General features: G+C 43.9%; 2 protein-coding genes across 4 annotated transcripts; one reads left to right on the top strand and one right to left on the bottom strand.

Annotated features, from left to right (window-relative positions):
- The first annotated feature begins 1871 nt into the window (after nucleotides 1–1871).
- On the top strand, nucleotides 1872–10969 carry PMPCB (peptidase, mitochondrial processing subunit beta). 2 transcript variants are annotated; one of them, XM_054179063.1, is made up of 13 exons: nucleotides 1872–1993; nucleotides 4027–4167; nucleotides 4491–4577; nucleotides 5041–5170; nucleotides 5552–5750; nucleotides 6364–6443; nucleotides 7000–7112; nucleotides 7746–7889; nucleotides 8437–8597; nucleotides 10258–10343; nucleotides 10419–10507; nucleotides 10692–10767; nucleotides 10854–10969. In XM_054179063.1, the coding sequence occupies exons 1-13, from the start codon at nucleotides 1904–1906 to the stop codon at nucleotides 10904–10906; spliced, it is 1449 nt and encodes a 482-aa protein (XP_054035038.1). In that variant the 5' UTR covers nucleotides 1872–1903; the 3' UTR covers nucleotides 10907–10969. The 2 variants fall into 2 exon arrangements, with proteins under 2 accessions (XP_054035038.1, XP_054035037.1); XM_054179062.1 differs by having other exon boundaries at nucleotides 8434–8597.
- Nucleotides 10970–11090: 121 nt separating this feature from the next.
- DNAJC2 (DnaJ heat shock protein family (Hsp40) member C2) lies at nucleotides 11091–26636 on the bottom strand. Of its 2 annotated transcripts, none has more exons than XM_009902259.2 (17): nucleotides 26466–26636; nucleotides 25488–25678; nucleotides 24825–24900; nucleotides 23103–23201; nucleotides 21511–21652; nucleotides 20289–20369; nucleotides 19496–19561; nucleotides 17715–17806; nucleotides 17493–17614; nucleotides 16653–16802; nucleotides 16292–16380; nucleotides 16137–16206; nucleotides 14477–14661; nucleotides 13216–13316; nucleotides 12261–12368; nucleotides 11702–11856; nucleotides 11091–11203 (listed from the first exon to the last, which is right to left on the bottom strand). In XM_009902259.2, the coding sequence occupies exons 1-17, from the start codon at nucleotides 26521–26523 to the stop codon at nucleotides 11129–11131; spliced, it is 1860 nt and encodes a 619-aa protein (XP_009900561.1). In that variant the 5' UTR covers nucleotides 26524–26636; the 3' UTR covers nucleotides 11091–11128. The 2 variants fall into 2 exon arrangements, with proteins under 2 accessions (XP_009900561.1, XP_054035036.1); XM_054179061.1 differs by having other exon boundaries at nucleotides 25488–25589; nucleotides 26466–26627.
- Nucleotides 26637–26760: the final 124 nt, after the last annotated feature.

The following is a 26760-nucleotide window of genomic DNA, read 5'->3' as shown; positions in this document are numbered from 1 at the left end:
ATGGTTTGGACTCTGAGAAGGTAAATCACAGTGAATAGACTTCTCAGGCATTACCATCTGAGACAGCTCAGGAGCTACTAACAACTGTCATTATCATTTTTAAGTCATAGTACTTTTGTCACCTAAAATCCACCTGACTGATAGCATTTCAAGAGGAAGAGAGCACCACTTCTAACAGCTCTTGTGAATCAACTATGAGTAACAGCAACCTGGCAGTAGTAGGAGACAGCCTACACTGAGAAGGATCTTCAGTTGCCACCCTTTTCAAGATCCATTGTTGAAGCTGAGCCCTGAGCAAGAGATGGAGTAACTGAGGGCACTCGTTAACTCATCACTGAGCTCCTTCACAAACTGGCTGTGTCTATTAAAAAGGAAAGTGTGCAGAGAGCACAAAAGGCACCTCCTGAACAACCTGGGGAAAAGCTACTACATCTGGGGCCAGGATCCTCTTTGTTCTAATCATTTGCCGGCAGCCTAGCTTCCTCTCTTTGGAGCAGAGCAAGACAGCAATAGGGAAAGTTTGTAGCATCTGTACTGAGGCAGAGAATGTCAGAAGTGCTGTGCTACAGTCTGAGGCAGAGGGGAATTCCTGGGTTAGGAAAACAGTACCAAAACCCAGTGCCTTCCCCCCAGCATACGTAGTACAGATTTGGTTTAAGTAACATTTTGGTTCTTTGTATTGAATCACACTTAACACACTGTGGAACTCGGGCAAACGATAGAATTTCTCCTCTGTTACTCCCCTCATTTTTTAGATAATACTTCATTAACCAAGTAAAATGCTCCAACTCCAGGGAAAAATAGGTGGCAAAATTAAACAGGAAATAAAAACTGATGGTACTGCTTTCTGCATGTCTGTACTTATTTCTCTAGAGCCATAGCTTTAAGCATAGTCAGGAATAATATCTGGCACTGAAATTAAGCTGCCTCTGCTGGTACATTGCCAGAACTTTTCCCAGCCTGAATTTGGCTCTTGTCATGTACTGCTCCTGCAAGCTTTTCCCAGCCCCTGGCAGACGGGAGGGGCTGTTCTCAGCAGACAGTTTGCACAGCACTGTCCTGTACTGGGAGCTGAGGCAGTTCACCAGCACTGGCATGGACATTTTCCCTAACAGCTGGCTTTGGTAGAACAGTGATCTTAATGTGTAGATGACGCCTTCTTGTCTGTGACAGTCCAGTGTTTTAGATATTGAATACATTTCTTAAAACCTTAGTTTATTATAATTCTGTTACTGCTTCAGGATTTCCCCGGTGTGGGTCTGTCTTGCAGGAAATGCAGCACCTAGCTGTGCCAATACAGCCTGTTTCGATGCTATGCCACCCACTATTGCATGCAACAACACATAGCCAAAGAAACACCAGTGGGTGATGAGCTCTCACCACAGCAGCGCACAAACTGAAGAAACACGGGACTTTGTGGCTACTGAAACTGTCAATGGTTTATGGAGAGGAAAAACTTGCTTCCCTTAACTGCACTGTTCTGTGGAGTAGGGTGATTAACTTAGGCCTCCTCTGCAGTTTGTAATTAGCGAGGTCTGAAATAGTTTGGGAGTATCCCAGTGAAAGTACGCATTACAAGAGCTACAGGGCCTTTGTGAGGAGTACCAACTTCACATAGCTGCAGTCAGGCACCGGGCTTCACTCCCACTGCTGGAGACACGCCACAGCCTCGCTGGAGGCCGTGGCGCTGACACTTCCTCACCAAAGGGTCAGTCCCCTTCTGGGAGGAGCCGCGAGGGTTGGAAACGTACACACCATGTCCCCAATCACGGCCAGAGGGCAGCGGAGCCACGGCCAGGGCGGCCTTCAATTTGACAGGCCGTCGCGGCAGGGCGGAGCTGCCTCCGCGCCTGCGCACTGCCCGCCGGGACGCCGCTGCCGGCTCTCCGACCCTCTCATCAAGATGGCTGCGTCTACAGCTCGGTTAGCGGCTCGGCGGCTTTTCCTGCCTTGGTGTACTCGGCGTGTGCGGGCGCCCGACTTGGGGGACCGGGTAGGCGGCCGAGCGGGAAACGGGAGGGAGTTGCGGAAAGCCCCAGTGCCCCGGCGGCTTCCTACGCGAGTGCTGAGGCTGCTGCAATGGGGGCGGGGGTATTGGAGGCCGGGAGGCGCGATGCGCGCTGGGAGTTGTAGTCGCTATGCTGGTGCTGGACGGGCCCCGTGCTGCGGTGCATGGCGGGAGTTGTAGGCTCTGTCAGGCTGAGGGGCAGGCGGCGTCACCCCTCGGCTGGACGTTGTTCTCTGGCGACAAGCCCGAGTGACCCGGGCAGTAGCGTTTACTCCCTGGGTCCGCTGTTACCTTTCACTGTTCGCCGTGGTACCGAGGAGTCGGGGTTGGCTTGGAGTCTGCGAGAGGGAACGGTGCAGCACTGGCTTAGAGCCATGCCTTAGCGAGGCGCAGCAGCAGCCACTAGCTCGGTATAGGGCTTGCTGTGCCCACCCCAGGAGAGCTCCGAGAAAGTGTAAACCCTCCTTTTCTTATGGCTAAATGGAGGCTGCCTGAAGATGTGAACCTTTAGCTCTCCACTTCTGTCATTTTCCCTGTCCTCGCAGTTTGAAGCCTCAGCTTTTCTTTCTGAAAACAGAAGAGGAAGATTTTATTTTCAAACACAATTTTGTCCTTTTCTGTAACGTAGACTAGCAATGAAAATGGTACCTTGCAATGGCCCATGCTGGCAGCTGACCAGCGGGAGAGTAGCTCTGTGGAAGAGGCCTTGGGGTACAAGACAGCCACAGAGCATCTGTCAGCAGAGCAGGCTGTCAGCAGCCTGGGCCGAGCAAATGGGAACACAGATGATCAAAGGAATGGATTAATTTGCACTTGGCAGGTGGTTAGAGTAATGGCAGTGAGTTTTGAGTTTCTTAATGTAAGGAGGACATCAGTGACCTGGAATATGTGTTCAGCTGAGATGGCTGTGGGTTGGAGCATGTGCCCTGAGTTTGGGTCTTGCTCAGTCTAGAGAAGACACAGCTAATACTTAGGAGAAGGTTGTCAGGAAGACACAGCCAGGCTTTTCATAGTGGGGCATGGTGGCAGAATGAGAGGCAATGCACTTAAGTAGAAATGAGAGGAAAAAAAGGGATATATAGAAACCATTTTTTTCCTATAAGGCAATCAGGCCATGGGGCAGGCAGCCCAGAGAGGCCACACAACTTCTCACCATCATCATAGATTTTCACTTGACAAAAGCTCTGAGCAAACTAGTCTTACCAGACTGATCTTGCTTGGAGCAGAAGGTTTGACTGGAAACCTCCCAAGGTCACTTCAAACTTGAATTGTCCTGTGATCCTAAGATAAGCAAATTTTGAGAGATATAGCCTGTTGATATTCTAGGATGAGAGTGGGTGAGAGCTGGAATTTGTACTCTCATGTTTAGGGCAGTCATGTGGTGAGGAAATAGCGTATTGCTTCAAGTACACATTTGAGGTGCATACTAAGATTTGTCGACACTGAAAAAGTGCAATAAATAATTTTAAACTCCATTTTCCTGCCTTTTCTACCTCATTCTGGTTTAATGTGCTTTAATTGCCAGATGATTGTATAAAAGGTGATGATTTCAATATCTGCCCCTGTTCTGAGCTATAACTTGCAGTCCTGGACATAGGCCCTTGGACTATATCTCACTTCACTTTAGGTGGGAGGTACCCAAAAGAATTCCAGCTGTTAAAGGATATATTCAAGGTCCTGCAGGCACTTGCTGGCAGAAATGGGAAACAAGTGTGACTGTCAGAGTGTCTGGCTGATGGTATTAATGTACTTTTCTGTCAGGTCATCTTGCTGGAGGGGGGCACATACAGTCTTCTATGGTTTAGTTAACTTCATGTTTTTCCTGCTGAGTCAAGCTAATCTATCCCTGATGTGAAGTAGTGGTGAATAAACCTTGCTTGATATTTTTCTTTTTTTAAATGCATGCTCTAAAAAAAGATCCACAAACTTGCTGTTTAAAGTCAAGAATACACTTTCCAGAAGAGCACCCTAGGATGTAATTTAACAATCTGGGTGTGACTGATGTTTTTTCCTTACAGTGTGTGCATATTGGAACAGGTAGGCTCAGAGCTTCCAAAGCAGCAACAGAAGTAATCTTAAATGTTCCAGAAACGAGAGTGAGTCCCCTGGAAAATGGCTTGCAGGTAGCTTCTGAAGACTCTGGACTCTCAACATGCACAGTATGTAACTTGTAAAGGGAAGGGATTTTTGTGACTCTTCGTGTGTGTTCATTTCCTTGTGGAACTAAATTGTGTTCTTTCAGTGTTTGTTAACAAATTTTCTTAAGATTTCTGTTTCCTATCTTAAGTTTTAAGTCTTTTGTGAATTGTTTGTCATTAGGTTGTTTGAGAGGATCAAAATTTTCTTTTTTTCTCAAAAACTTGCTTTGTTTAAGGAAAAAGCCTTTTAAAAGTAGGACTGGGAAATCTGGGTCTAGTTAGCACACAATACTGGCAACTCTGCCTTGTTAGCTGGTAAAATTACTTTTGTTTTTTTCAATGAGGTTGGACTTTGGATTGATGCTGGAAGCAGGTATGAAAATGAGAAGAACAATGGAACTGCTCACTTCCTTGAGCATATGGCTTTCAAGGTCAGTATGAGTGTTGATGTGAAAGTTTACAATGGATTTTTAAATTATATATCTTTAAAGATCAATGATAAGAACTTTGTCAGAATTGTAGAACTAAATTTTCCAAATCAAGGAGAAAGCAGGGAAAAACCCAACCTGGACAACTTAGACTTTGGTTCCCATTAGAAAATGAAACTGAAGTCTTAGTTCTGTGTAGCTGATACACAACTATAGATGAGTAACACAGGCCACTTTTAACTTCTTGTAGTAGTGTTAGAAGATGCCCAGCCCCCCTTTTGCCAGCTTTTAATTTTCATTTGGTAGCACAGTAAGATTTACATCCAGTTGAAGCTCAGAGAGATTGGTATGCCTATTGCCTTTCCAGAAGACTTCCTTCCTCTTGACCTTGAATTTTCCAGATGAGTAGTAATGAAGTAGGTGAATTAAAAGGTCTAGTTTGATTTTTCTTGCTGTTTTATTTCAGGGAACAAAGAAGAGGTCTCAGTTAGACCTTGAACTAGAAATTGAGAACATGGGAGCCCATCTGAATGCATACACATCCAGAGAACAAACTGTCTATTATGCCAAGGCATTTTCAAAAGATTTACCAAGAGGTAACTGCTTTCATTCGTAAGAAAAGCAGCAGAGAATTAAATGCTTGCCCAGCTCTTGATGGGGCAACACTGAATCATGCATGTGCATTGTTAACAGTTCCTTCCTTGCCAGGCAAAAAGTCCTTTCCTGAATATCACAGGAATGTGAGAATGCAGGTGTGGAAAGGAGCGTGCTAGAAGGGAAGCTGATATTTGATACCCTTTTGTCTTTAGATTCCCTAACAAAAATACTTTTTGGCCTTTTCCCTTTCTTTTGTCCCCTTGCAAATTTTAATAGCAGATTTTGGATCACTTGGTCTTTGGAGTGGGTTTCACTTTCAGACCCAGATTTTTCTGGCAGTCTGAAATACACTTTCTATTCCCATCTCTGTTTTCAATTAGCTGTGGAAATTCTCGCTGACATAATTCAGAACAGTACCCTGGGAGAAGCAGAGATTGAGCGCGAGCGAGGAGTTATACTTCGAGAAATGCAAGAAGTTGAGACCAATTTGCAGGAAGTTGTTTTTGATTACCTTCATGCCACAGCCTATCAGAAGACAGCCCTAGGACGGACAATTTTGGGACCCACTGAAAACATAAAGTATGTCCAGTTTGTGGCTGTCATTCATTGTGTGATAACTTTTTTACCTTGAAAAGACTGAACTGAAGATGCAGGGAAGAGTGTCAGTTGTCACTGTTACCCTGGAAGATAAATGAAATTGCACTGGGTATGACTGTAACAAGAACTCCATTATTGCCTTAGTTTGCCTGTATGCAGGCACCAAACAGTGTGTAAACTTCAAATGTCTGCTGCATGTCTTCATTGTTTGCCATCTTTTTCTCCTGTTTGTTAGAAATGCATCTTTGGAATGCACATTGGCAATGGTCCTTTTTGGCACCAGTTGGGTATTGGCCATTATCATAAATACAGCTCTTTCAGCAGGTGTTCATAGCAGTGCAGACTAGAAGACTGCTAAAGCTGCTGTTTTCAGATTGGTGTGAGATCACACTGAGCTGGAATTCTGACTCCTCAGGGAAGCTAGAAGAGCCTTAAAAAGCAAATGCATCAAGTTCCTATTTACTTTTTAGGAAATCAGCCTCTGTGCATTGTCAGAACTTAAAATTATTTTGATATTGCTTTGTTCTATACATTTATCTTTTTACTCTAATAGACTTTGTTGACACAGCAGTGATGTTTCCTTGACTGTTTTTAGATCCATAAACCGAAGTGACTTGGTGGAATACATAACAACACACTACAAAGGACCCAGAATGGTCCTGGCTGCTGCTGGAGGTTAGTATGAGGTGTTCACCCTGGGTCATGTGAAACTGCTTAAAGGCATGGTCTTTTAAATGTCTGGGAACTACATGATGAATGACCCATTGTTCAGTAGGTCCTGGAAATTCATTGTTAGCCCTCTGTGTTTTGTGCCTTCATGCCCTTTGAACTTTTGTTCCCTTTTCTCCTCAGTAATATTCCCCAAACTGTCTTCAACCAGTAACTAGAAATGAATTGAAAGACAAGGTCATTCTTCCATGAGGGCAGGAAAAGAAGTGCCTAGAAGGGGTTCAGTGTGAAAAGGGCAGTAGAAAAGAAAGCAGAGAGAAAGAGAAAGAACATCAAGGCCTGAAACTGAGAGCAAACAGCTTGATTTGGTGTAGTACTAATAGAAGACTATTGAAGACAATTAAGGAGGCTGATCATGATGATCTTACTCTTACAAGAGAGGGGTGAGGAATTAGAGTGGGGGAACAATAAATTACTGCTTGGTCGAGTTTAAATTGGACAGCAATTTAAGTTAACTGTTTACAGAATAAGATTACAAAGTCTGTGAAATATTTTTGTTCAGGAGTCTCTCATGATGAGCTACTTGACCTCGCAAAGTGCCACTTTGGTAACTTGCCATCTGCTCCAGAAGGAGGACTGCCACCCCTGCCACCTTGTACCTTCACTGGTAGTGAGGTAAGCTGTCAGGTGGCTTTTTGAGCTGGCCCTTATATCCCCTGTGAGCATAACTGATGTGCTTTCTGCTGAAGAGAGTTTCTCGGCCACAGACTCAGCAGATTGAAAGGCTTCTTGCCCCTGGAGAGGGCCGTGGAGTAGCTGCTTTCCCAAGCAGTACTTTCAAACCTTTCTTGGACAAGCCTTACTGCTGCTGCTTTTTCTGCTTCATCAGTTCCTCGAGGAATACCTCCCTTACCCCTGTTGCTACTTTGCATTTATCCTCTTACCTAGGATGTCGGAGCATTTTCACTGGTTGGGAATCCCTAATTTAAAGGGTATGGCAGAGAACTGAGGCATCTGTGTTCTACTCTCAGCTCTATTTGGATTTTGAAAAGTGAGCAGCTTTTCTTGCTGCTGCTTCTTGTAAAATGGCTTGTAAGGCCTTCTCTGTGTATGTGGCCCTGGGCTTGCTGTTGGTGAGCTGCTCTGAAGTCACCACAGGGAAGGGCCACGTGAAATAAAGCTTCATAGGCTTTAACTTTCGGTTCTCTGGGTGCATGTTTTATAATCCAGACATGATGGAAAAGTCTGTCTCCTGTCTACATTACGTTGTGGAGGCTGAAGTGCAGTTGCTCTCCTGTGTTCCCACAGATCCGGGTCAGAGACGACAAGATGCCCTTGGCACACATTGCCATAGCTGTGGAAGCAGCTGGCTGGTCACACCCAGATACCATCCCACTCATGGTGGCAAACACTCTGATAGGGAACTGGGATCGCTCCTTTGGAGGAGGTGTGGTAAGTCTAGCTGCCAGCACTTTCCTGCTCCTCATCAGACTGCTGAGAGCTCTCTGACTTGGGTACTGCCAATACAGACCCACTCAAACCTCTCTGGTGGTGCTACTGCTACTTGATGGCTGTTTCTGAAGGTCCTTTTTTTTGAATTGTGAGAGAATTTGTTGCCCAAGAGCTAGGAAGATCTTAGGAAGTGGTTCTAAACCATTTCAAGAGATGACTTGAGGTCTGCCAGCCCTTATGGGAAGTAGGATGTTTTATACCCTTATGCTATCAGAGGCTGTGGGGATTGGTAACTGTCCCTTTCTTGAACCTGAGTAGCTTTATGATTTTGGCTTCTATCTAGGCTGGTAACTTGGAAATGTGAGGTTACATGCAAGGGAAGAAGCTGTTAAGATGAAGAGATGGTAATTAACCTCATAACTTCTGCTGGAGCCTGTGATACTGCTGTGTGTTTTTATTGTTGGAATGAAAACAGGAGACGATGGAGGTGCCTAGTAGGCTTCCAGAATTCTTCCTAAACTAATGTATTGTTCTTTTGCCTCAGCAGAATCTATCCAGTAAGCTTGCTCAGGTTGCCTGCCAAGGTAACCTGTGCCACAGTTTCCAGTCCTTCAACACCTGCTACACTGACACAGGACTGTGGGGACTCTATATGGTCTGTGAGCCATCCACCATACAGGACATGGTGCACTTTGTTCAGAGGGAATGGTAAGCTGACACCTTTCTCTAAAAAGGTTGTTTTCCGTGGAGGGGCAGGCTGAGACAGTTTGGGCTGTGGAGCCTGGAGAAGTGAAGGTTCCAGGGTGACCTTAGAGCTACATTTCAGTACTTGAAGGGGACCTACAGGAAGGCTGGGGAGGACTATTTAGAAGGACCTGTGGTGATAGGATGAGGGGCAATGGTTTGAAACTGGAACAGGGAAGATTTAGGTTGGACATCAGGAGGGAGTTCTGCACAGTAAGGGTGATGAAATACTGGAACAGGTTGCTGGTGGTTGAGGCCCCATCCCTGCACATATTCAAGATCAGATTTGATGTGGCCCTGTGCAGCTTGATCAAGTTGGAGGTGTCCCTGCTGACTGCAGGGAGTTGGACAAGATGACCTGGGAGGGTGCCTTCCAGCCCAGTACACTCTCTGAATCTGTGAATTTGAAGAGGACATTTCTGTTTCTCTACTTAGGCTTGCCTGGAAAAAACAAATGCATCAAGTTCTAAACTTTGTTACTGAGTGCAGAGTTCCAGCAGCCAGTTTACAGCTCCTTTGTGTGGAGTAAAGCGTGTAAGGATTAGGTTTTTCTTTTCTTGCCCTGGAAGAATGACTGCCAACTATAGGTAAAAGACAGCCATCCTTACACAGGGAAATACAGCAGTCAGTGTTTGACTTGCAAGTGGCAGGAGTTAGGAAACTCTGTCAGACCTTTTAGAGCACTGCTAAGTCAGTATAGAGTGCCTGTGAACTGCATATTTGACAGCTAGAAGAGTGTTAATGAATGAGAATCATGAATGTACCATCACCTACAAAAGCCATTAGCAACTCTCCACTCTCCAGTAGCTGTCTCCCATGCCGGACCACATGGTGGTTACATGGAGTTCTAGTGAGTACACGGGGAAACAATCCCACATGAGGTATGCTGTCTTGAAACCTAGGATTCTAAGCAATGTTAATTCATCAAAGGCTTAAATGTGAATTGAAAAGATGTCTCTAGGTGCTGCTGTAGTGCTTGAACTGCAGATGCAATTAGAGACATATTTTAAGAGCACTGATTTAAAGTGGTTGAAGGTGAAAGAAAACTTGATACTGAGATTTCTTTAATCACCGAGATAATTTTTTCCTCAGTACCATTGTTCTATGAGGTTTGTGTACAGTTCCTGGAGAAAAATGGCTTTATTCTAGCTGTGTTTGCTGCAGCTTAGCAGAAGAGAAGATGGGAACCATTCCTGTTGATAGTAATATATTAAGGTATCTAATGCATGCCCCTTGCCCTAGTGAAATGTTCCTTAGGCAGTGTGGTGATTATCTCACCAGGGCTGAACAGATTGGCTTCCAGGCTAATTATCTCTAATTGTTTGGTTCCTACTAGCTTAGCAACATCTGTTCTTGAGATCACAAGTATGGGCTACCCTTGGCTCAAAAGATTCATGTAATGCAATGCAATACAGCTGTTCTAAGGGGGATAACTTGCTCTGGGCTAGATGGTGTGCTTCCAAAGCACCCTGCTCTTACGCTGCTGCTCTCCATCCTGTGGCTTTTTCCATCCCAAACTCCTTTGCCAGCCGTGTCTATAGAAAAGATATACCTGGTAGGTGTGCTGAAGTGTATGCACCACAGGCACATTATTTAATAACTTTGCATTTTAACTGTCTTCTAGGGCAAGACTTTGCACAAGTGTTACTGAAAATGAAGTAGCTCGAGCAAAAAACCTTCTCAAGACAAACATGCTGCTACAACTGGATGGTGAGAATTACAAGGGGGTTTTATTCTTAGTGGAGTTGTATGCTGGGAGCTGAATCACGTTTTCCCTTGTATTAGGGTCCACACCAATCTGTGAAGACATTGGAAGACAAATGCTGTGTTACAAGCGCCGGATCCCCATTCCAGAACTGGAGGCAAGAATTGAAGTAAGTGGCACTCACATTGCAGCTTTTAAATTGGGCTCTGATGAGAGGAGTAACAATGCAGCAGTTAGCTGGCAATCGGTGTTGGAAACACTTTTGTTGCCTCTTCCCTTGGTCGTACAGCATTGGATCACTGGCTTCTAGTCCTTTAGCACTGGTAACAAAGGTCTCTCTTTACCCCTTTTAGGCTATTGATGCCCAGACTATTAGAGAAGTGTGCACAAAGTACGTCTGCGATAAGCATCCTGCAGTTGCTGCCGTGGGTATGTTGTCTAAGTTTCCCATTACCCCTCCACACCAAGAAGCATCAGTTTAGCCTGTGTGATGGCCAACTATCTTTAACTTCTAGGTCCAATTGAACAGCTGCCAGAATACACCAAAATCTGCAGTGGCATGCATTGACTCTGTGAGTAGTGATGGACGAGGATGTGCAGTGTGGCTGAGCTTTAAGACCCCAAACGCTGGCGCCTACAGCCCTCTTTAAGTGCATTTCTACAACTCAAAGGCTTTAAGAAGATTAAAGCTGAAAAAGCAGCCAGGCCCCTGTGTCTGTGTAATTAAGGAAGGAATGGAAACATGTACGGTATTTGCATTTTTATTATAAAACAAAGATTGTCAGAAGAGTCATTTCTTGGCTTTAGTAGCATTCAGCACTTGCTCTTGAGCTGCTTTCTTTGCCTTGACCATTTCAACGAGTTCCTAGAGAGGTAGGGGTTAAAAAAAAAAAAAGAAAGATACTTGTCTTTTTTTGGTGGAACTTGTTAACAGTGCTCTGGTTTTGAACCCTACATACATTCACCTGAAACACTCTAGCTCTCACCAGCTTAAGATCTCAGAACAACTGATGTTTCAAATGAATACACTAATGGAAGGCCAGTGCTCATCTGCTTCCCCTATAAGAGGCCAGGGACAGGACTTTACCCTCTACAAGGACTTGCTGTCAGAGTGTAAGACAGATTTCATGAGAATTTCTTTCCCAGCTTCCAGAGCCACTACTTTCACTGAGGAAAACTTAGTCCTTCTGACTCTGCTGGGGCTGAGTTACCAAAAAAACCTCAACAAAACCAAACCCTTTTTCCACATGGCTCCCTCTTGTGCTAGCTTGCTGTTGTTAGGTACTATCTTGGTAAGGAAAGCAAAAGATTCTAAAGGACCTGGGCTAAGTCCAAGCCTGGAGGAGGGGAGGCAGTGCCTTACCTTGTATCGCTTCATGCAGTCTTTTTTTGACCGTCCCGGAACAGCTGCTGCTATTTTCTCCCATCTTTCAGGAGTATTTACTGGGTAAGTCTTCAGTGCTTGTTCTAAAAGCTTTTGTTCTTCTGTAGTCCAAGGAGATGAATCTAAAGGTGATCCTATTTTTTAAATGCAAAAATGGTCAGTAAGAAGCAAAAATGAACTATTTAATAAGAACTTTGACATAAACCTATGAAGATACTGTAGAAATTACTGCAATTGATATAAAGTACTTGCAGTTCTGGGATACTGAAGTCTGACCTAAGGGCTTCTCACTACTGAAAACCCAAAAGAAAACAAAACCACCTGAAACTAACTGGACAAATGACCCATGGGATCTTTACGTAGAGCCCAGAGAAGGTAACATCTCTTGTCAGCTGGGTGTTAGCTCACTGCAGCTGTCCTGTGAAGCCACATCCTGTGTAGCAAAACCCCATAAAACAATTCAGTAACAGAGCCTGAATCACTGCAAGTGCTACACGAGTTTGTAAGCTACTCAGTTTGTTCATAAGCAAACTTTTACCTTCAAACCTTTCTGAGGGGGCAGCGCTGTCCATCTGAGGCACCACACCATGTTCCTTTTTGAATTTGTCAAAGGCTTTCTTGTTGATGTCATCCTTTTGGTGAGGGTCTGTGAGCAACAGACATTGAACAGACTCATTATTGCACAAAATCAAAGCCAGATGCCATTATTAGTTTGCAATAAACAACCCACCCCGATTCCTTTTCCCTTTAAAACAATGGTTAAGAGGTTGGTAGTTAGAAAATGTTTTTGGGTTTGATAAACCAAGAGTCAGCTCTCCAACCCCTGTCCTGCTTTTTACTTCTCAGATGGATACTTTATATGGAGAAACTTAAGCCTGAATCTGCAACTTCAGAGGGATTATTCTCCTGAGTAAGGGATGTGGCATAAAACTCAGACATTACCCAGGGTATTGAGCATGTCAGAGGTTAGGGACAGTGGGAAACATACTGTGCAGATCTGCAGTTTGGAATAGAGAAGCTTCTTAAAAACTGTGGTTTTCTCTATATTAGAACATGTTGATTTTCCTTGAGAGCTTATTCCAGAGCTCTCCAGGTTCCATTTACCACAAGAAGAGATGAATCACATAAATTTAGGTGACTTACTCCTGGTACTCAATCTTTTTAAAGTATATCTATAGCTTCCTTAATTTCATTTATTCCAGATGCCTGCCTTTACAGAGAGCTCTCTCAGAGGCCCATTTGTCTGAGCTCCTTTAGGCTCAGACAACACCTGTGGCCTAGACATGCAAGTATCAAGTTAGATGAAGAGAATTCCAGAGGTGATGACTCACACAACAGCCATTAGGCTGAAAGTAAAGAGCCCATGAATAAATGCTCCTGAACTCATTTCTTTTGGGGATAGATAGAGGATTTTCTCCTAACAAACACAATGCTGGTCAAAGGAATTCAAGCATACAGTCCATATTATTGCAAAAGTAAGGTAATAGAGGTACCAAGCTTTTGGAGACTCTTTGCTTTATTGATGACATCTTTTGCTGTCCGTTTTATTCCAGTAGTAGAGTGCAAGTTCATGTAATTGGCAATAACTTCCCACCTAAAGCAAGAATGGAAAGGGTAACCAGCACATTACCTAATTTAAGTTTAATCACACTTAAATACAAACTCTTGTGGCAACTATTCTGGAATGGTTTCAAGTCACCAAGTGCAGAAGTGTCCCATAAGAATTCAGTCAGCCTGGATGAATGTGGCACCTGATACAGAGAAAGGATGGCGTAGAATGTAGGTGTGTCAAGTGCAGGCTTCTCCTCAGCATTCTGTGCAGCTCTTGATGAACACCTCAGACATTAAATGCTGCAGACTGCACTGAAAAGCTGAGAAGTTACTAACCCTGTTTCACCTGCCTCCAGAAAAAATACCTAAACATCAGGTAAAGAGGCTTCAAAATGAGATATCTGGAACTGCCCCAGCCCCAAAATTATTCCTAGTACATTGTTAGAAAATGAAGGGAATATTTACACCTGTGCAGGAAGCAAGCTGAGAGCTGGGTCTGCTCTCAGTGCTCCTGACTGCTGAGCTGCAGTGCCAGGAACTGGCATCACCATCACAGAGTATGACAGCTTGTTTTTTACATGCAAGTATTCAAATCCTGCAACAAGGATTCACAGATCTAACACCTCCAGTGGAAGATGGTATTTTACTCCTGGGAAAGAGAAGGATTTCAGACATGCTCCTGTTCTTGATGCTTATTAGCAAGCTGAGTGCCAGTGAGCCCAGCACTTTTCTTTTCCCCCACCTCTCCGCTACAGAGACCTGAGACTCTGGGACTTAACTCATCTCTCTAGCTGGTTTCCTCCTACTATGTTGAGCAGGAACCAGCCTCACATTCATGCTGGAATTCCTGGAAGTAGCTCTCGCACTGGTATTCCTACCCATCTGCATCATGGTCCCTGTTGTGGTTTTGTTCTCTGGAGCCTATCCTGTAGCAAGCCCTGTGCAAATATGCACCTCAGCACAGTCTTGATTGGTAGGTAGAGGCCCAGGCTGAGGGGAAGTAAGATACAGGGCCAGAACTAACTCCACTGACACAGATCATCACACTAAGAGAAGATAAACCACAGGCTGCTGAAGAGTCAAGAAACAGGATGGAGTCCTCATGCTGACATCATCCTTAAGGTGGGCTTAAAGTAAGTTGTATGATGTCTATTATTTAACTACAAATCTTTAGCAGGGCTTTTAACACCAAACCTGAAGTACCTTGAGTTGGTCCCTGCTGGGAAGAGGTTCACAGCTTTAATTAACAACTGCAAATCATCTTCTGGCCAGTTTTTGCTTCCCCCTCCACCACCACTGGTTGATTTTTCTGAACTCTTCGATGCTTGGCGCATTCGAGCTTCTGCCTCTTCCTTCTCTCGCCTTATTTGTTCATTTATTTCTTCTATCTGAAGGGTTGCAAACAAACATTATTGATGTACACATTGTGCAGTGACATAACCCCTCTCTGGGACTGCCTTCAGCCTTGAACTTTGCCGTGTTTCTGTTCTGTATGTTATGCATAAGGAAATGAAGGAGCTTATCTGCTCCACTCTTACTGTTCTCCATCCCATGCATAAACACGGCCATCCCAGATTGGGAGCTACAGCAGGAATCAATCACAAGTTGCCTAGGAAATTAAATGGACACTCCCAGGGTTAAGGCAAACCTTCTGAATCTGGTGTTCAGGCTAACACTTTACAAGACAGATCCACAAAAGTATCATTAGTGAAGGCAGTTAAACTTCCATGCTGATTCCCAGACTTTCCAGCCTAGCAGCTACCTGAGCCTGGTTAGGCCAGAAATTCTCAGTTACTATGATTGTGTTAAGTTAGCATTAACTGCAACAACCCAGCTTTTAGTTAGTAAGTGCTTACTCAGGGTTGGATGGCCATGTGTTGTTTGTTAGCAAGCAATTTAGCAGAAGTTAAGTTATCCATTGCCCATCTTTGTGAACTGTAATCACAGCTTGAGACTGCTGTGAAAGATCTTTATGTATCTGCTTCTGAGTGTGCCCAGTCCAGCCCTGGTAATAGTGGAAAACCAAATCTATGCACTTATACCTGTTGGCAGGACACCTACAATAGGTTTCTCACTGTCTCATTGTAAAATCCTCCTGCCCAGAGGCAAGTTATTTAGTAGATATTTGTTATTAATTCAAAGTGGAAGTTTTAACAGGCACTGAAAGATGACTGTTTGGAATGCTCTCCTGGAGATGGATTCAGTCCCTAGTGGAACACAAGGGATTTGAGTCTTGTCTGAGGAGTAAACCTGACCCTGACCACCTTCCCCACTAAGGAAGGAAGTTCATAGCTGTGACCAGAGAAGATGAGGGAAAACACTTTATTCTTTATTCTGCAGGATGTGGGCTCAGCCATGTCTGTCTAAATGGCTTTTCCCCGATGGCAAATTCAGGCAGATCCTTGCTCATTTTTGTAAATCTTGGATCTCAACCATCTTGCTTTTCCCATACTTTGGTATCCAACCCTCTGCCCTTCCACTGGCTACAGCCTCAGCACTTAAGTCCTTTTGTCCTTGCATAACCAAATAGGTTAAGGCTGCCCCTCCTTCCCCTCTGGGTAATCCCTACTCAGTGTTGGGCAACACTAAATTCCTGTGTGTGCTGTACAAAGGGTAGATTTTATGTTCTTTATTAATTAAAAATATATCTTTTTCCTCAGCTGGCCCTAATTATTTCACTAGCCATGAACTGCACTGTGTAAACCAAAGCTGAGCTAAGTTTGCCTTGGGACTCTGAACCTCAGGCCTTTGTGTTTCACAGGCAGGGTTCCACAGCAGCTGTGTTGGATCTGACTTGGATTTGGTGCTGTGGGTTTCACCACTCAGGTTACTAGTATCTTGATTTGACACTCATCATAATTACCTGTTTTACTACAGCCGCCTTTCCTCCTTCCTTTGTGGTGGATGTAAGTGCTTCATTCAAGCATTGCAGACTAAAAACAAATTACTGAGTTACAACGGAGAGCCGGCAGGAAGAGGGGGGTCAAAAGGAGCAGAAGCAGTAGCAGTAGGGCTTACCTTGCTAGCTCAAGACGGTCACAAAGCTTTTCCACCTCCTCCATCATCTTAACACAATCTGCCTCATTATCAGAAAAGTAATTCCAGTTCTGGAAGCAGAAATACATGTTCTGCAAAGTTCTTGAACTTTGTTGCCCTGTCCCTTCAGACAAAGGCATTCTTCAGCCACTGCCTTCTCTGGACCTGTTTGGTCAGTTGCACCCATAACTCAAACAAATTAAGCCTGTGTTTTAGTCTTCTGCTTTTTAGTGAACCCACTTCCCATACCCAGCCACAGGCACCAGTAAGCACATGCTCAGGCCTGACCAAGCAGTGATTTCACTGATCTAACCTCCATTTCACTATAATCATATTTAAATACCTTGCATGTTGTTCTCAGCTTTTGCCTTTCTTTCTTGATAGCTTTTTTCTGTATCTCTTTTTCCTTTTTTGCTACCAATGCTTGTTGCCTAACTTCTTCTTCTTCCTTTTCTTTTGCTAACCGTGCTGCTTCTAACTCTGCTTGCCGCTGCTGCAATCAGAAGGAAAAACAAAAAAATAATTAAACAAAACCCCCTCAGCAGAGTGGCTCCGTTCTGGGGTTACTCAGCCACTGAATATTACACTGTGCTGCTCCTGGGTTTGGTGGGGTTTGCTTGCAGTTTGGTTTGTCAGAAGTTCTGAGGGAGGAGGTGGAACATTCAAATACTCACTATGAGAAGTTTATAAATCCTGACTTCTGTATGAAATTTCCTATGCCTGCCCCAAGAGTTACGTTTGGGAAAAGGCAGTGGCATTTGCTCCTGCTTCATTTGGTTGCTTTTTAGCACCTTAAGTTCTGTTTCATTCCTGGTACCTGTTGCCAGAGCTGTCTTTTCCAAACTGGTAACATTAATCAGGGCTGTTATATAACCTCCAAATGTTTCATGCCCATCAACCATAAACACAAGGCAAGCAGCTGTACCCACATTATGATGAAGGACAGCAAGGCAGAGAAGGGAACAGAGGAGTACATGCAAAATCAGAACTCAGAGCATTCCGTGTTTCAGACTCATGCTCTGTTTTCATCTCATTCCTAAAAGAGTGACAAATCTTGCATTGCCTGTGGCAAAGGGATCAAAGACAACGTATCTCTGAGCCCCAACAGAACTCTAACAGCACTTTTTGATACACCCAAGAAGCTGCAGCAGGTTATCTCAACCCAAATAAAGTATTCACTTACTTTTTCTTTCGCCTCCTGTTCTTTCCGTTTTGCTTCTACCTTTGCTTTCTTCTCTGCTTCTTTCTTTGCCTTTTCTTCCTCCTTGAATTTCTTTATCCTGGGATCACAGCTGTATGCATTGTCTGGTGGAAGAGAGGATGCATCATGTCCAGAAGAAAACCAGGAACTTTCCACTGTTAGCTAATGAATCTCTCTTTAAAAGCCAGCAGTTTGCATACTCACCAACAAGTGTCCTAATTCTGTTCATTTCTTCCTTTTTTCTCAATGCTCTGGCAGCTCTGTTCTGCTTTTCAATCCACCTCCTTTCATCTCGACTGAAAAAGGAGAGCAGAGTTACTTCAGTGCTCATACCCTACAGAAATTCAACAAACTTGAAAGAAATGTTTCTCCACACAGATGTGCTTCTCTGAATACCTCAAAAACAGACTTCAAGAAGTTGCAGGCCCTAAGCTCATGTCATGGTGCTGAACATTCACACAATGACATCAACCTGATAAAACAAGCTGCTTATCTACCACTGCAGGGAGAGATCATGGACTTGAGTTTCCAAATGCAATCCACCTGTTGACCTAACATTAAACCCAAGCAAAATGACAGAGATGCTGCTGTACAGTTTAGCTAAAGGGCAGCAATGGAATCATGTAACAATGCAGGTCATGATTCTGCGATGCCACGTAACCCACCTGCACAGAAACAACACTTTGTATGAAGTACTGTGACACTGGGGTACAATCCTGCAGAGTCAATCCATTGCCACACAGCTCAGGTCAAACAGATCAAAACTGGCTAACTCTGAAAATGTTTGTCAGTGCTGTCAGCACAGAGGCGCATTTTCAGTGGAGGTCTGCATCCCCAGCCACACAACCAAACACAGAAAAATACCCCCCAGCACAAAGAAAATCCCTGTAACAGAGTAGGAGCGTACTGTGTGCAGACTGAAAGTTGAAAATGTCAACATCACCTTTGGCAAGGAGGAGTGACAAGAATCACACCCATCTGAGCAGAAGCTGAGGGGTAACTCTGCTGTTCTGCATAGTACACACCATTTGTCTAGACAGCTTTTAGAAAGGAGACTAATGGCAAGAATAACCACAAAGAGCTAAGCAAGTAATTCAAGAGCCTTCCAGTAAGCCACACAGAGATTAATCTGTGCCACTAATCAAAAATACCAGCATACAGAACTGAGTACAGTGCTTTCACAGAATCTTCACAGGAGAGACAACACTGGGTCCAGAGAGGCTCAAAAAAATCAATTAGCAGGAAAAGGCATAGCAGAAGAGGAACTGATGCTTAAGACACAGGCCTAGAAATGGCACAAGTTTTAGCCACAGAGCATAGTAAGCACTGAATCCAGCTATGAAATTGATATACATTCAGATTGGAGGAAGAGGTCCATACAATGCCTGTGATATAAGGATGACTCAGTGAACGGCTGTGCCCTGTGAAGTATGTGCTGGACTAAATGATCTGGTGCTCTACCTTAAACGTTCTAGGTGTAGTGCTGTAGGAAAGATACAAATAGAATGTATTTTCCAATACCAACATGATCTGAGTAACTCAGTGACTGTCACCACGCCAACGGATCCACAATTTTCATTAACATCAAGCCATCGGAACGAATCTCTCTAAATTCTAGACAGTATCACTTTGTTTCAACAGTTTAGTGAAGAGCTGGAGAAAGCAATGGTACCTGCCTACTCATCCTCTCTGTTCTAGCTCCAGGGTCAACCTGTGTTTGGGACTTGCTGGAATTGCAAGCCTGAACTTAAACTCACCTTTCAAAGCACCTGAGAAACCCCTCTGTGATGCAAGCAAGAACTATTTCAGTTACACAGGTAAGACAAAGAGCAGCCCACAGGCAGTCCATGCCTCACTACTAAGGTGGGAGAGTGGAATTCAGTCTAGTTTAGGCTACCTTTCTTCCTGACATAGACATCATAAACAGTTGAAACTCTTGCTGTTTCAGTCTCAGTCTCTTGGCACATTTCTTTTTACTTACATACCATTCTGCTTTCTCTTTTTCCTCTTCATCTAAATAGGAAAACTCTCTCCAAGAATCAAAATTATACCTAAAGTAAATAAATATATTAAAAAGAAGTGAATTTTAAAAAAAAAGAAAGAAAAAAAGAAGGAAATAGCATCACTATTGTAAATAATCTTTCTTTTCTCCTGCTGGGTGTTAACAGGAAGCTGTACTGTTATTTACAATGTGTAATACATCAGTGATGATGGGACTGCACCTATGGTGACTCCATTGTACAAAGTCAAAACACAAACTGCTACTGACAGTAATGATTTACATTCATCTGCACTGCAGGACAGGGTGTTTTAGGACTGCTCTAAATGCCTATAATGCAATGGTCTAAGCTCTCATTATAGGCAGTGGAGCTACAGTGCAGCCTGTGGAGCTGAGAGAGAAATTAATTTAAACCTTGTATAAGCATCTGAAGTCAAACAATAATCTCTACTGACTTTATTGGATTAGACAGAGCTCCCTTAACTAGGAGACCTTAAATACCTAGCAGATCTCACTCACTCTTCTGATTTTAGTGGAAGTATGAGCACCACTTGTTTACAGCCTTTGTGGTCAGAGAACTGCCAGAAGCTACTCTTGAGTTTAGAGTACGGATACACCAGCCAGGAGAAAGCTAGCTGAGTTTGTGGCAGGCACCAAACAGCTGTGGGGTCATTTTGTGATGTTACTGAGTCAGGACAGGCCACAGCAAACAACCTACCAAAAAAGTCTGCAAGCCCTCTTGAATGCTATGCATGAAGCTGAGGTAGCAGCTGACTTACCAAAATGAATAGAAGGCATCCACCTCTTCAAAGGAGGAGTTCATGTCCCCAAGCTTAGGAACATTTTTCTTATTTGACCACCTGAAAAGAAAAGGATATATTGATGAGACAATGCAGATACCCTCATCTCACAGCACAGCATGTGGTAAGCACAAAATCAAAACACCAATCAGAGGCTCCCTCCCACCACCACAGAGGGGCACCAGGAAAGAAGAATAAAATGAGAGTTCCTTCTAAATATCCTCCAGATTGGCATTTCTGGGAAGCTCTCCCAGAAAAGCAAACTGCTGCCTGAGTCTGCATGCCTACAAGGAGATCTGATGAGCTCAGACTATCTTTGCAGCTACTCAGTTCTCCACACACATTGTCCTGGTAGAGCAGCTTGCAGAGAAGGGCCAAAAGGTGCTCTGTGAAGAACTTGGCTCTGTGGTAGGCTGTAGAAAGTTTGCCACATATTGTAATGGAGTGTGAGGGAATGATGCATGCTCTGCCCCCATTCCATTTTAACTCTACAAAGGACACCTTCCATTCTAGAATTTGTTACTCCCTGGCATAGCATCCATTTCCAAGCAGAGAAGGGAACAACCTAGCTTACAACCACACATCCAGGTCTGAATCTCTGGAATACTTCACAAAAAAATTCAGTAGATCCACTTCAAATAATCAACATAGTTCAGAATGCGTGCTAACGTGTCTCACAACGAAACACTTTGTTCATACCTGTGAAAGGTAAAATAAAGGCCTGTTGTGACAGCCTTGACACAAAGTTATTCGACAAGCGTGAGTCAAATGCAGAAAAAGTCACACACCTTATGGGAGAACCACCAAATACTGTTATATTTACCCTCTCTGGTGAACACAGCTCTTGTCCCACCTTCACAAGGAAATCCCAAAGAAGGAATTTTCAGTCAGTAGCACACACACACACTGGGTGTACTCAGTGTGCAGTACAAAAAGGACAGTAAGTAACAGAGCTGAGAACAAACTTCACTTTTTTAAGTCTCATGGGTCAAGCACAATGGCACCAGTGTGACAGTTCAGATTAGCATAAAATTAAATAATAGAGAATGCTCTATTTTATTTGCATTACATTCCTACCAACTTCATGCATCTGCCAGTAGCCCTTAAAATTCACACCCAGGATCGATTTCAAACACAATGCCACTGAAGTCTGCAAAGGCTGATTCTCCAGCAACAGCCCAAGCAGGCTGACATAGCTCACCTGGCATTTCTTTCAAAAACTGGTGAAAAAACTTCAAAGAAGTTTTCTTTTGCTTCACTTTTGGAAGGTACAGAGTTATCAAAAGTAGGATCTATGCTGTTGAATGCTCGTCGTTTCACAGGATCAGACAGTATTTCATAAGCTGAAAAACAGTCAGCAGACAGAAGGCATGGCAATGAAGTGAGGCTTCCTGAGAAGGTGGGAATGTTACATTACTACATGTTCAAAACAGTGTTCTCAGATCTGTGTTTGCTCTGTTGTTCTGTACAGTTTTGTATTTATTGTACTGATGCCACATAGTATTGCTGTCCATTCCTGTTCAGCTAAGTAGGAGGATGTTTATGAAAACCAACACATTTAACCATTACAGCATCACAAACTGGGTTATATTTAAAGTACTTTGATAATTGTACATTTGGCACAGATACTGGAAGTTTGGTGATGGTGTCTTCAGGCTTTTATCCTACACCAGATCCCTGCATATAAATTGATAAAGCAGTCTCTAAGACAAGCAGGGAATAAAAGCAGTCTCTTGAGCTAGTGTGGTGCTAGAACTGGCAAGAACAGGAGCCATTCATCAGAAGTTCTGCAGCTGGTGATGGAGCTCTTCTGAGATTCAGTGTCCAGGCAGCTCAAAAACCACACAGCTGTTCACTCACTTCCCTCCTCTGCTTCCTTCAATGGGTGGGTGAAGGGAGTCAGAGAAAGGTAAACCTCTTGGGTTGAGATTAAAGCAGTTTAATAAGACAGGAAAGGAGGGGGAAATTATGCTAAGAAAATATAGAAGTGATACACAATGCAGTTGCTTACCATCCACTGACCAATGACTCACAGCAAGCAGTCGCCCCTGCCACCAAGTCCCACAGTTTTGGTGTTCAGCATAACGCCACACAGGCAGTTATAGTGTGTGTGTATATATATATAGATGGATATATATATATATATATATGTTTAATATGCCTCTGGTCAGCTTGAGACAGCTCTTCTGGATGTGTCCCTTCCCAGCTTCTTCTAAGCCCCCAGCCTCCTCCCTAGCAGAGCAGTGTGAGAAGCTGCGAAGTCCTTGAATGAGTGTAAGTGCTGCTCAGTACCAGCAGAGTCAGAACATCAGGGTGTTATCAGCATTATCATCACACTGTACCACCTGCTAGGGGAAAATTAACCCAGCCAAAACCAGGACACTCAGAAAGAGTATGAACCCTCTGCACAAAAAAAGCAGCCAAACTGAATCAACAGATACTCTGCTGGCTGAGAAACTAGAATGCAGATTCTTCAGCTGCTGATGGTGTCTTCAGGCATCACTTCAGAGCAGGACAACTGATCCTAGGTGGCTGCTTGCATAAGCTGGCTGTTGCAAGTACTACCATTCTGTAACCAAGTGCCATGGCAGACAAACACCTACCAGCTGCATTCTCATACGTCTGCCTGGGGGGGAGTTATATTGGTGACCTTGAGCTATTGAGGCAGGTTTCAAAAATGGAAAAGAACTTTGCTGGCTTTTCAGTAACTGACAACTCTTTAAAGGACTAATAGTGCACTACAGATGGTTCAGATTATCAAGTAGATTGTGAGAGTATCTAATAATTGCTTACCTTTAGTTATGCATGTAAAATAATCATTATCACCTTCTCCTATCTGTTCTCCTGCAGCTTTTCTCTTGTCTGGATGATGTTTCAAAACCATGGATTTATCTAGCACATAGATGCATTATGTTTAGAAATGCTTCATCATCAACAGTTTATTTCTCACAAAGTAATACAAGAATGCAAATTCATATTTCTCTAATTAGATTCTTAAACAGAACACGAAAAGCACAACAAAACCACCCAAACCTCCAAACCCCAACACAATCTGGAAGAAAACAGAGATTAATGATTTTTCTTTAACACTAGTATCATAATTAAAATAATTTCCTCTTTGCTGGGACACAAAATAATCACAATTCAGAAACTATTCCACCCTCATCATTCTCTGGGACTTACTCTAATATTATGCACAGCAAAGTGCTTCAGTAACTCTAAGTGTGCAATTAGCTTCAAAAGCATGATGCAGTTTCAGGATCTTAACTGTACAAGATTGTACAATTTCCTATGCAACCCTCCTGATGAAATAAAGAAAATTAATGCTATTTTAGTTGTTATCCCCAATGACAAAGTAGTTAAAAATTGTGTTCTCAAGTGTATTTTGTGTACTCAAGTTCTGAACACAGTTCAAGACAAAATTCAGCAAGTGAACTATAGCCATGAGCCTGAGAAGGGCACAGCATCCACCCATGGATGACACTCACACCCATGACTGTGGTCATGTTCTCACTCTGCTTAGGCCCTAAATGCTAACATATCAGTAGCACATGCAGAGTGTCACTGAAGTTACTCTCAGGGTTGCCTTAGTGTTTAAAGGCACTTCTTTGCCAGAAGCTCTAGCCTTGCTAGCACACAACATCACCTGTACCTTCTTAGCTCACTAGAGTATAGCAGAGAGAAGGTATCATGTGAGTAGTTACAATGACCTGCCTTTAGAGAAACAAATCAGAATCCTTGTTAAAAACAGGAAAGCACAGTATATGCTGGTGAGAAGGACTCACATCTCTACAGCACCAGGTTGTAACTGAATGCTGTTCAGATCCTGAAGAGAGATGCCCCCAGCTGCTGGTCAGCAAGATCAGGGAGACCACTTGTCATCACCAGAAAAGGTGCTGTACTCTCTATTCTAGCACATATTCCACTGCTAAGGAATGTGCACCTGAGGCAACAGTTTCCTGTGCCAACTGGTAAACACTGTTGTGTTTTATTATTTACTTCTCTAAACATCAAGGAAACTTAACCTCACAGAACTACATATTTAATGGCTTGGTAATAACCCACAGGTCCAGCCACAGGAACTCTACAGCTTTCACACGGTAAAGTGACTGAAGGAGCAAACCCAGGCTTCTCAGTGGCCTAAGTAACTTTTAGTTACTTGAACACCTGAGAATCCAAGAGCTACTGCTCTGTTCCATCTGGCTACTTCTGTTGTCTTCTCTCTGCCTTTCCCTGAGCCTGACTGCAGGCTCAAAAACTCAGACATACAGTGTTTTAGTCTCACATGTGTTCACAATAAAAAAAGCCAAACAGGCAAGAAAACTGACATGTGTTTTTTAATTCCCCAGCTTTAAGCCTGTGGATTTTGGAGCTGCGATATTAACTTAGAAGGCTGATCAGCAACACACATCAGAGAACAGGCATTTTTAGACCTCTCTTTAGAAGTAAAAAGCCTGTCTGTGACACGCATGTGTTTTCATGTAGAAAAGGTGCTTATGCAGGAAGAGTACTTACGAGCTGCTTTGATTTGTTTCTGAGTAGCCCTGTATCGTATATTTCCTAGCCCAAGAACTGCATAATGGTCTTGATTCTGAGGGGGAAAAAGATAGACGCCTAATAAACACTGATAAATGCAACCTAAAAAGCCACAGCACATGCAGAAAAACCTTTCCTTCCCATCTTTGAAAAGCAAGAGGTAGAATTGCTTCCTCAATATTAGAAAGAGAACAATGCTGTAAAGATTGTAATTACTGAATAAAGGAACATCAATAGTCTGAGCCACTGCTACAGAAAGTCAAGTAGCTTAACCTACATTGGATTGAAGCATTGAATCCCAAGAAAATTTAATTATTGGAAAACTGAATTGCTGTCTATAAATATTAAGAGTGCTAATGCAATTCCAAAGTAAGGGAGGTGGTAACAGGGAGAAAATATTTTGACTGCTTACAGGTAGTAAAGTGAGAAACAGCTGTTCAGGTCTTATCCTGACATGCTTGAATTCCCCTGGTCAGTCACGTGTGAAAAATACAAACCCAGGTATCATGCTAATGGACACAAGCCAATTCAGATGCAGGTGGGAGAGGATGAAGAGCATCTTTAGCAGCTGGGAATGGCAAATAATTTTGATGGGACAATTCCCGCACAAATAATCATCATTAATCTATATCAACTAAATACCTTCCAGTCCTTTGGATCAAGGGTTTTTAACATAGGAAATTCTTCAAGCTGCAATTCTTCATCCCCTGACTCTTCAGAAAGCTCCTTCTCATCTTCTAGCTCCTGGAAAGAGGCAGAAACATTTATGTTTCTCCTCTTAACAAATGCTTCAAACCATCTTCCCACAGGTTCCACTTGACAGAGTATTGATGCTATAAGCAAAAACATAAAAGCAACTTCACCTTTTGTAGTTTACTTCTTTTTTTTCTCTTTTACATTAAACCCCATCAAAGCCCACAGAGTACTGTACCATACAAGGCTGGACATACTGTCGTTTTCTAGTTCGCTCTAAAAACCACGAGACTGCTTTAGGCAGTGCAAGAACCAAAACACATGCTCAGCAGACTAGAGCTTCCAAACACTTCACTGTGTTCTCCAGTCTCGAAAGGTACTTTCCCGTTAGAGGAAGGCACATGTGAAACGATATTTAACATCTTCTTTGTTTCGGTAACACGGGGCGACAGCGGCAGCAGCAACATTATATTGGGATCGCTCTTCTCTGCCTTGCCGCTCCCCCTGTTACAGGCCCCTCCCTCTGGCAGCGAGAGCAGACTTGTTGCTCCACACACCGACTTGAAATGAACATTGAGGCAGATGCAACACGCGAAGAGAGCAGAATTAAAGTAAAGTAAACAGGAAAGCTCTTGACAAACATAAGATTTTTCAACTCTAATGCCTAAGCAGGTGCCTGGGGGATGTTTGTTCTTCTTTTATTTTATCCCGGGCACACGCACTCGCTCAAGCCACGGGAAGCCCCGGTCCTGACATCAGCGGCACAGGGTTGCCCTGCGTCCCGGCAGCACGGGTAGCGGCGGAAGATCCCGACAACAGCCCACCGGTCCCCTCCCCGACTTGGTGGCTCGGTACCGACTACAGGCCCACGGCCGAGCTACTCCTCCTCCCGCCTCCGCCCCAGCCCGAGAGGCCAGCGGTACCTACCGGCCGACAGCGCCCTGGTGACGGCCGTGACCTGCCCTTCCTGCGCGCTCCGCAGCATGGTGGCGGCGAGCGGCGGGCCGGAGTGAGCCTCGGTCCTGGGCACCGGGCCCCACTCGCCTCACCTCGCCGGTTGCCAGGAGCCGGCGCATGGAGGCGCCCGGCGAGCACTTCCGGGGCGGCGGCAGCGTGCGGCGGGATAAGAGGCCCGTCGGCGTCCAGCCTCCTCTCCGATCCTCTCGCCCCTCTTCCTGCTCCATACAGCCTCTCTGCGATGGTGCCGGCATCCACGGCGAGG

The sequence above is a fragment of the Dryobates pubescens genome, chromosome Z, assembly GCF_014839835.1.
Source record: "Dryobates pubescens isolate bDryPub1 chromosome Z, bDryPub1.pri, whole genome shotgun sequence".
Taxonomy (NCBI): Eukaryota; Metazoa; Chordata; class Aves; order Piciformes; family Picidae; genus Dryobates; species Dryobates pubescens.
This window is presented reverse-complemented; position numbering and strand designations above follow the sequence as displayed.

Coding starts and splice junctions, on each gene's coding strand:
- PMPCB (XM_054179062.1), top strand. CDS start 1,904: ATGGCTGCGTCTACAGCTCGGTTAGCGGCTCGGCGGCTTTTCCTGCCT. Junction 5,171..5,551: donor TTCAAAAGATTTACCAAGAG/GTAACTGCTTTC, acceptor GTTTTCAATTAG/CTGTGGAAATTCTCGCTGAC. Junction 10,508..10,691: donor AACTGGAGGCAAGAATTGAA/GTAAGTGGCACT, acceptor TACCCCTTTTAG/GCTATTGATGCCCAGACTAT.
- DNAJC2 (XM_009902259.2), bottom strand. CDS start 26,523: ATGCTGCGGAGCGCGCAGGAAGGGCAGGTCACGGCCGTCACCAGGGCG. Junction 24,901..25,487: donor TTGATCCAAAGGACTGGAAG/GTATTTAGTTGA, acceptor TTTCCCCCTCAG/AATCAAGACCATTATGCAGT. Junction 12,369..13,215: donor AAAGAGTCTCCAAAAGCTTG/GTACCTCTATTA, acceptor TGTTGCTCACAG/ACCCTCACCAAAAGGATGAC.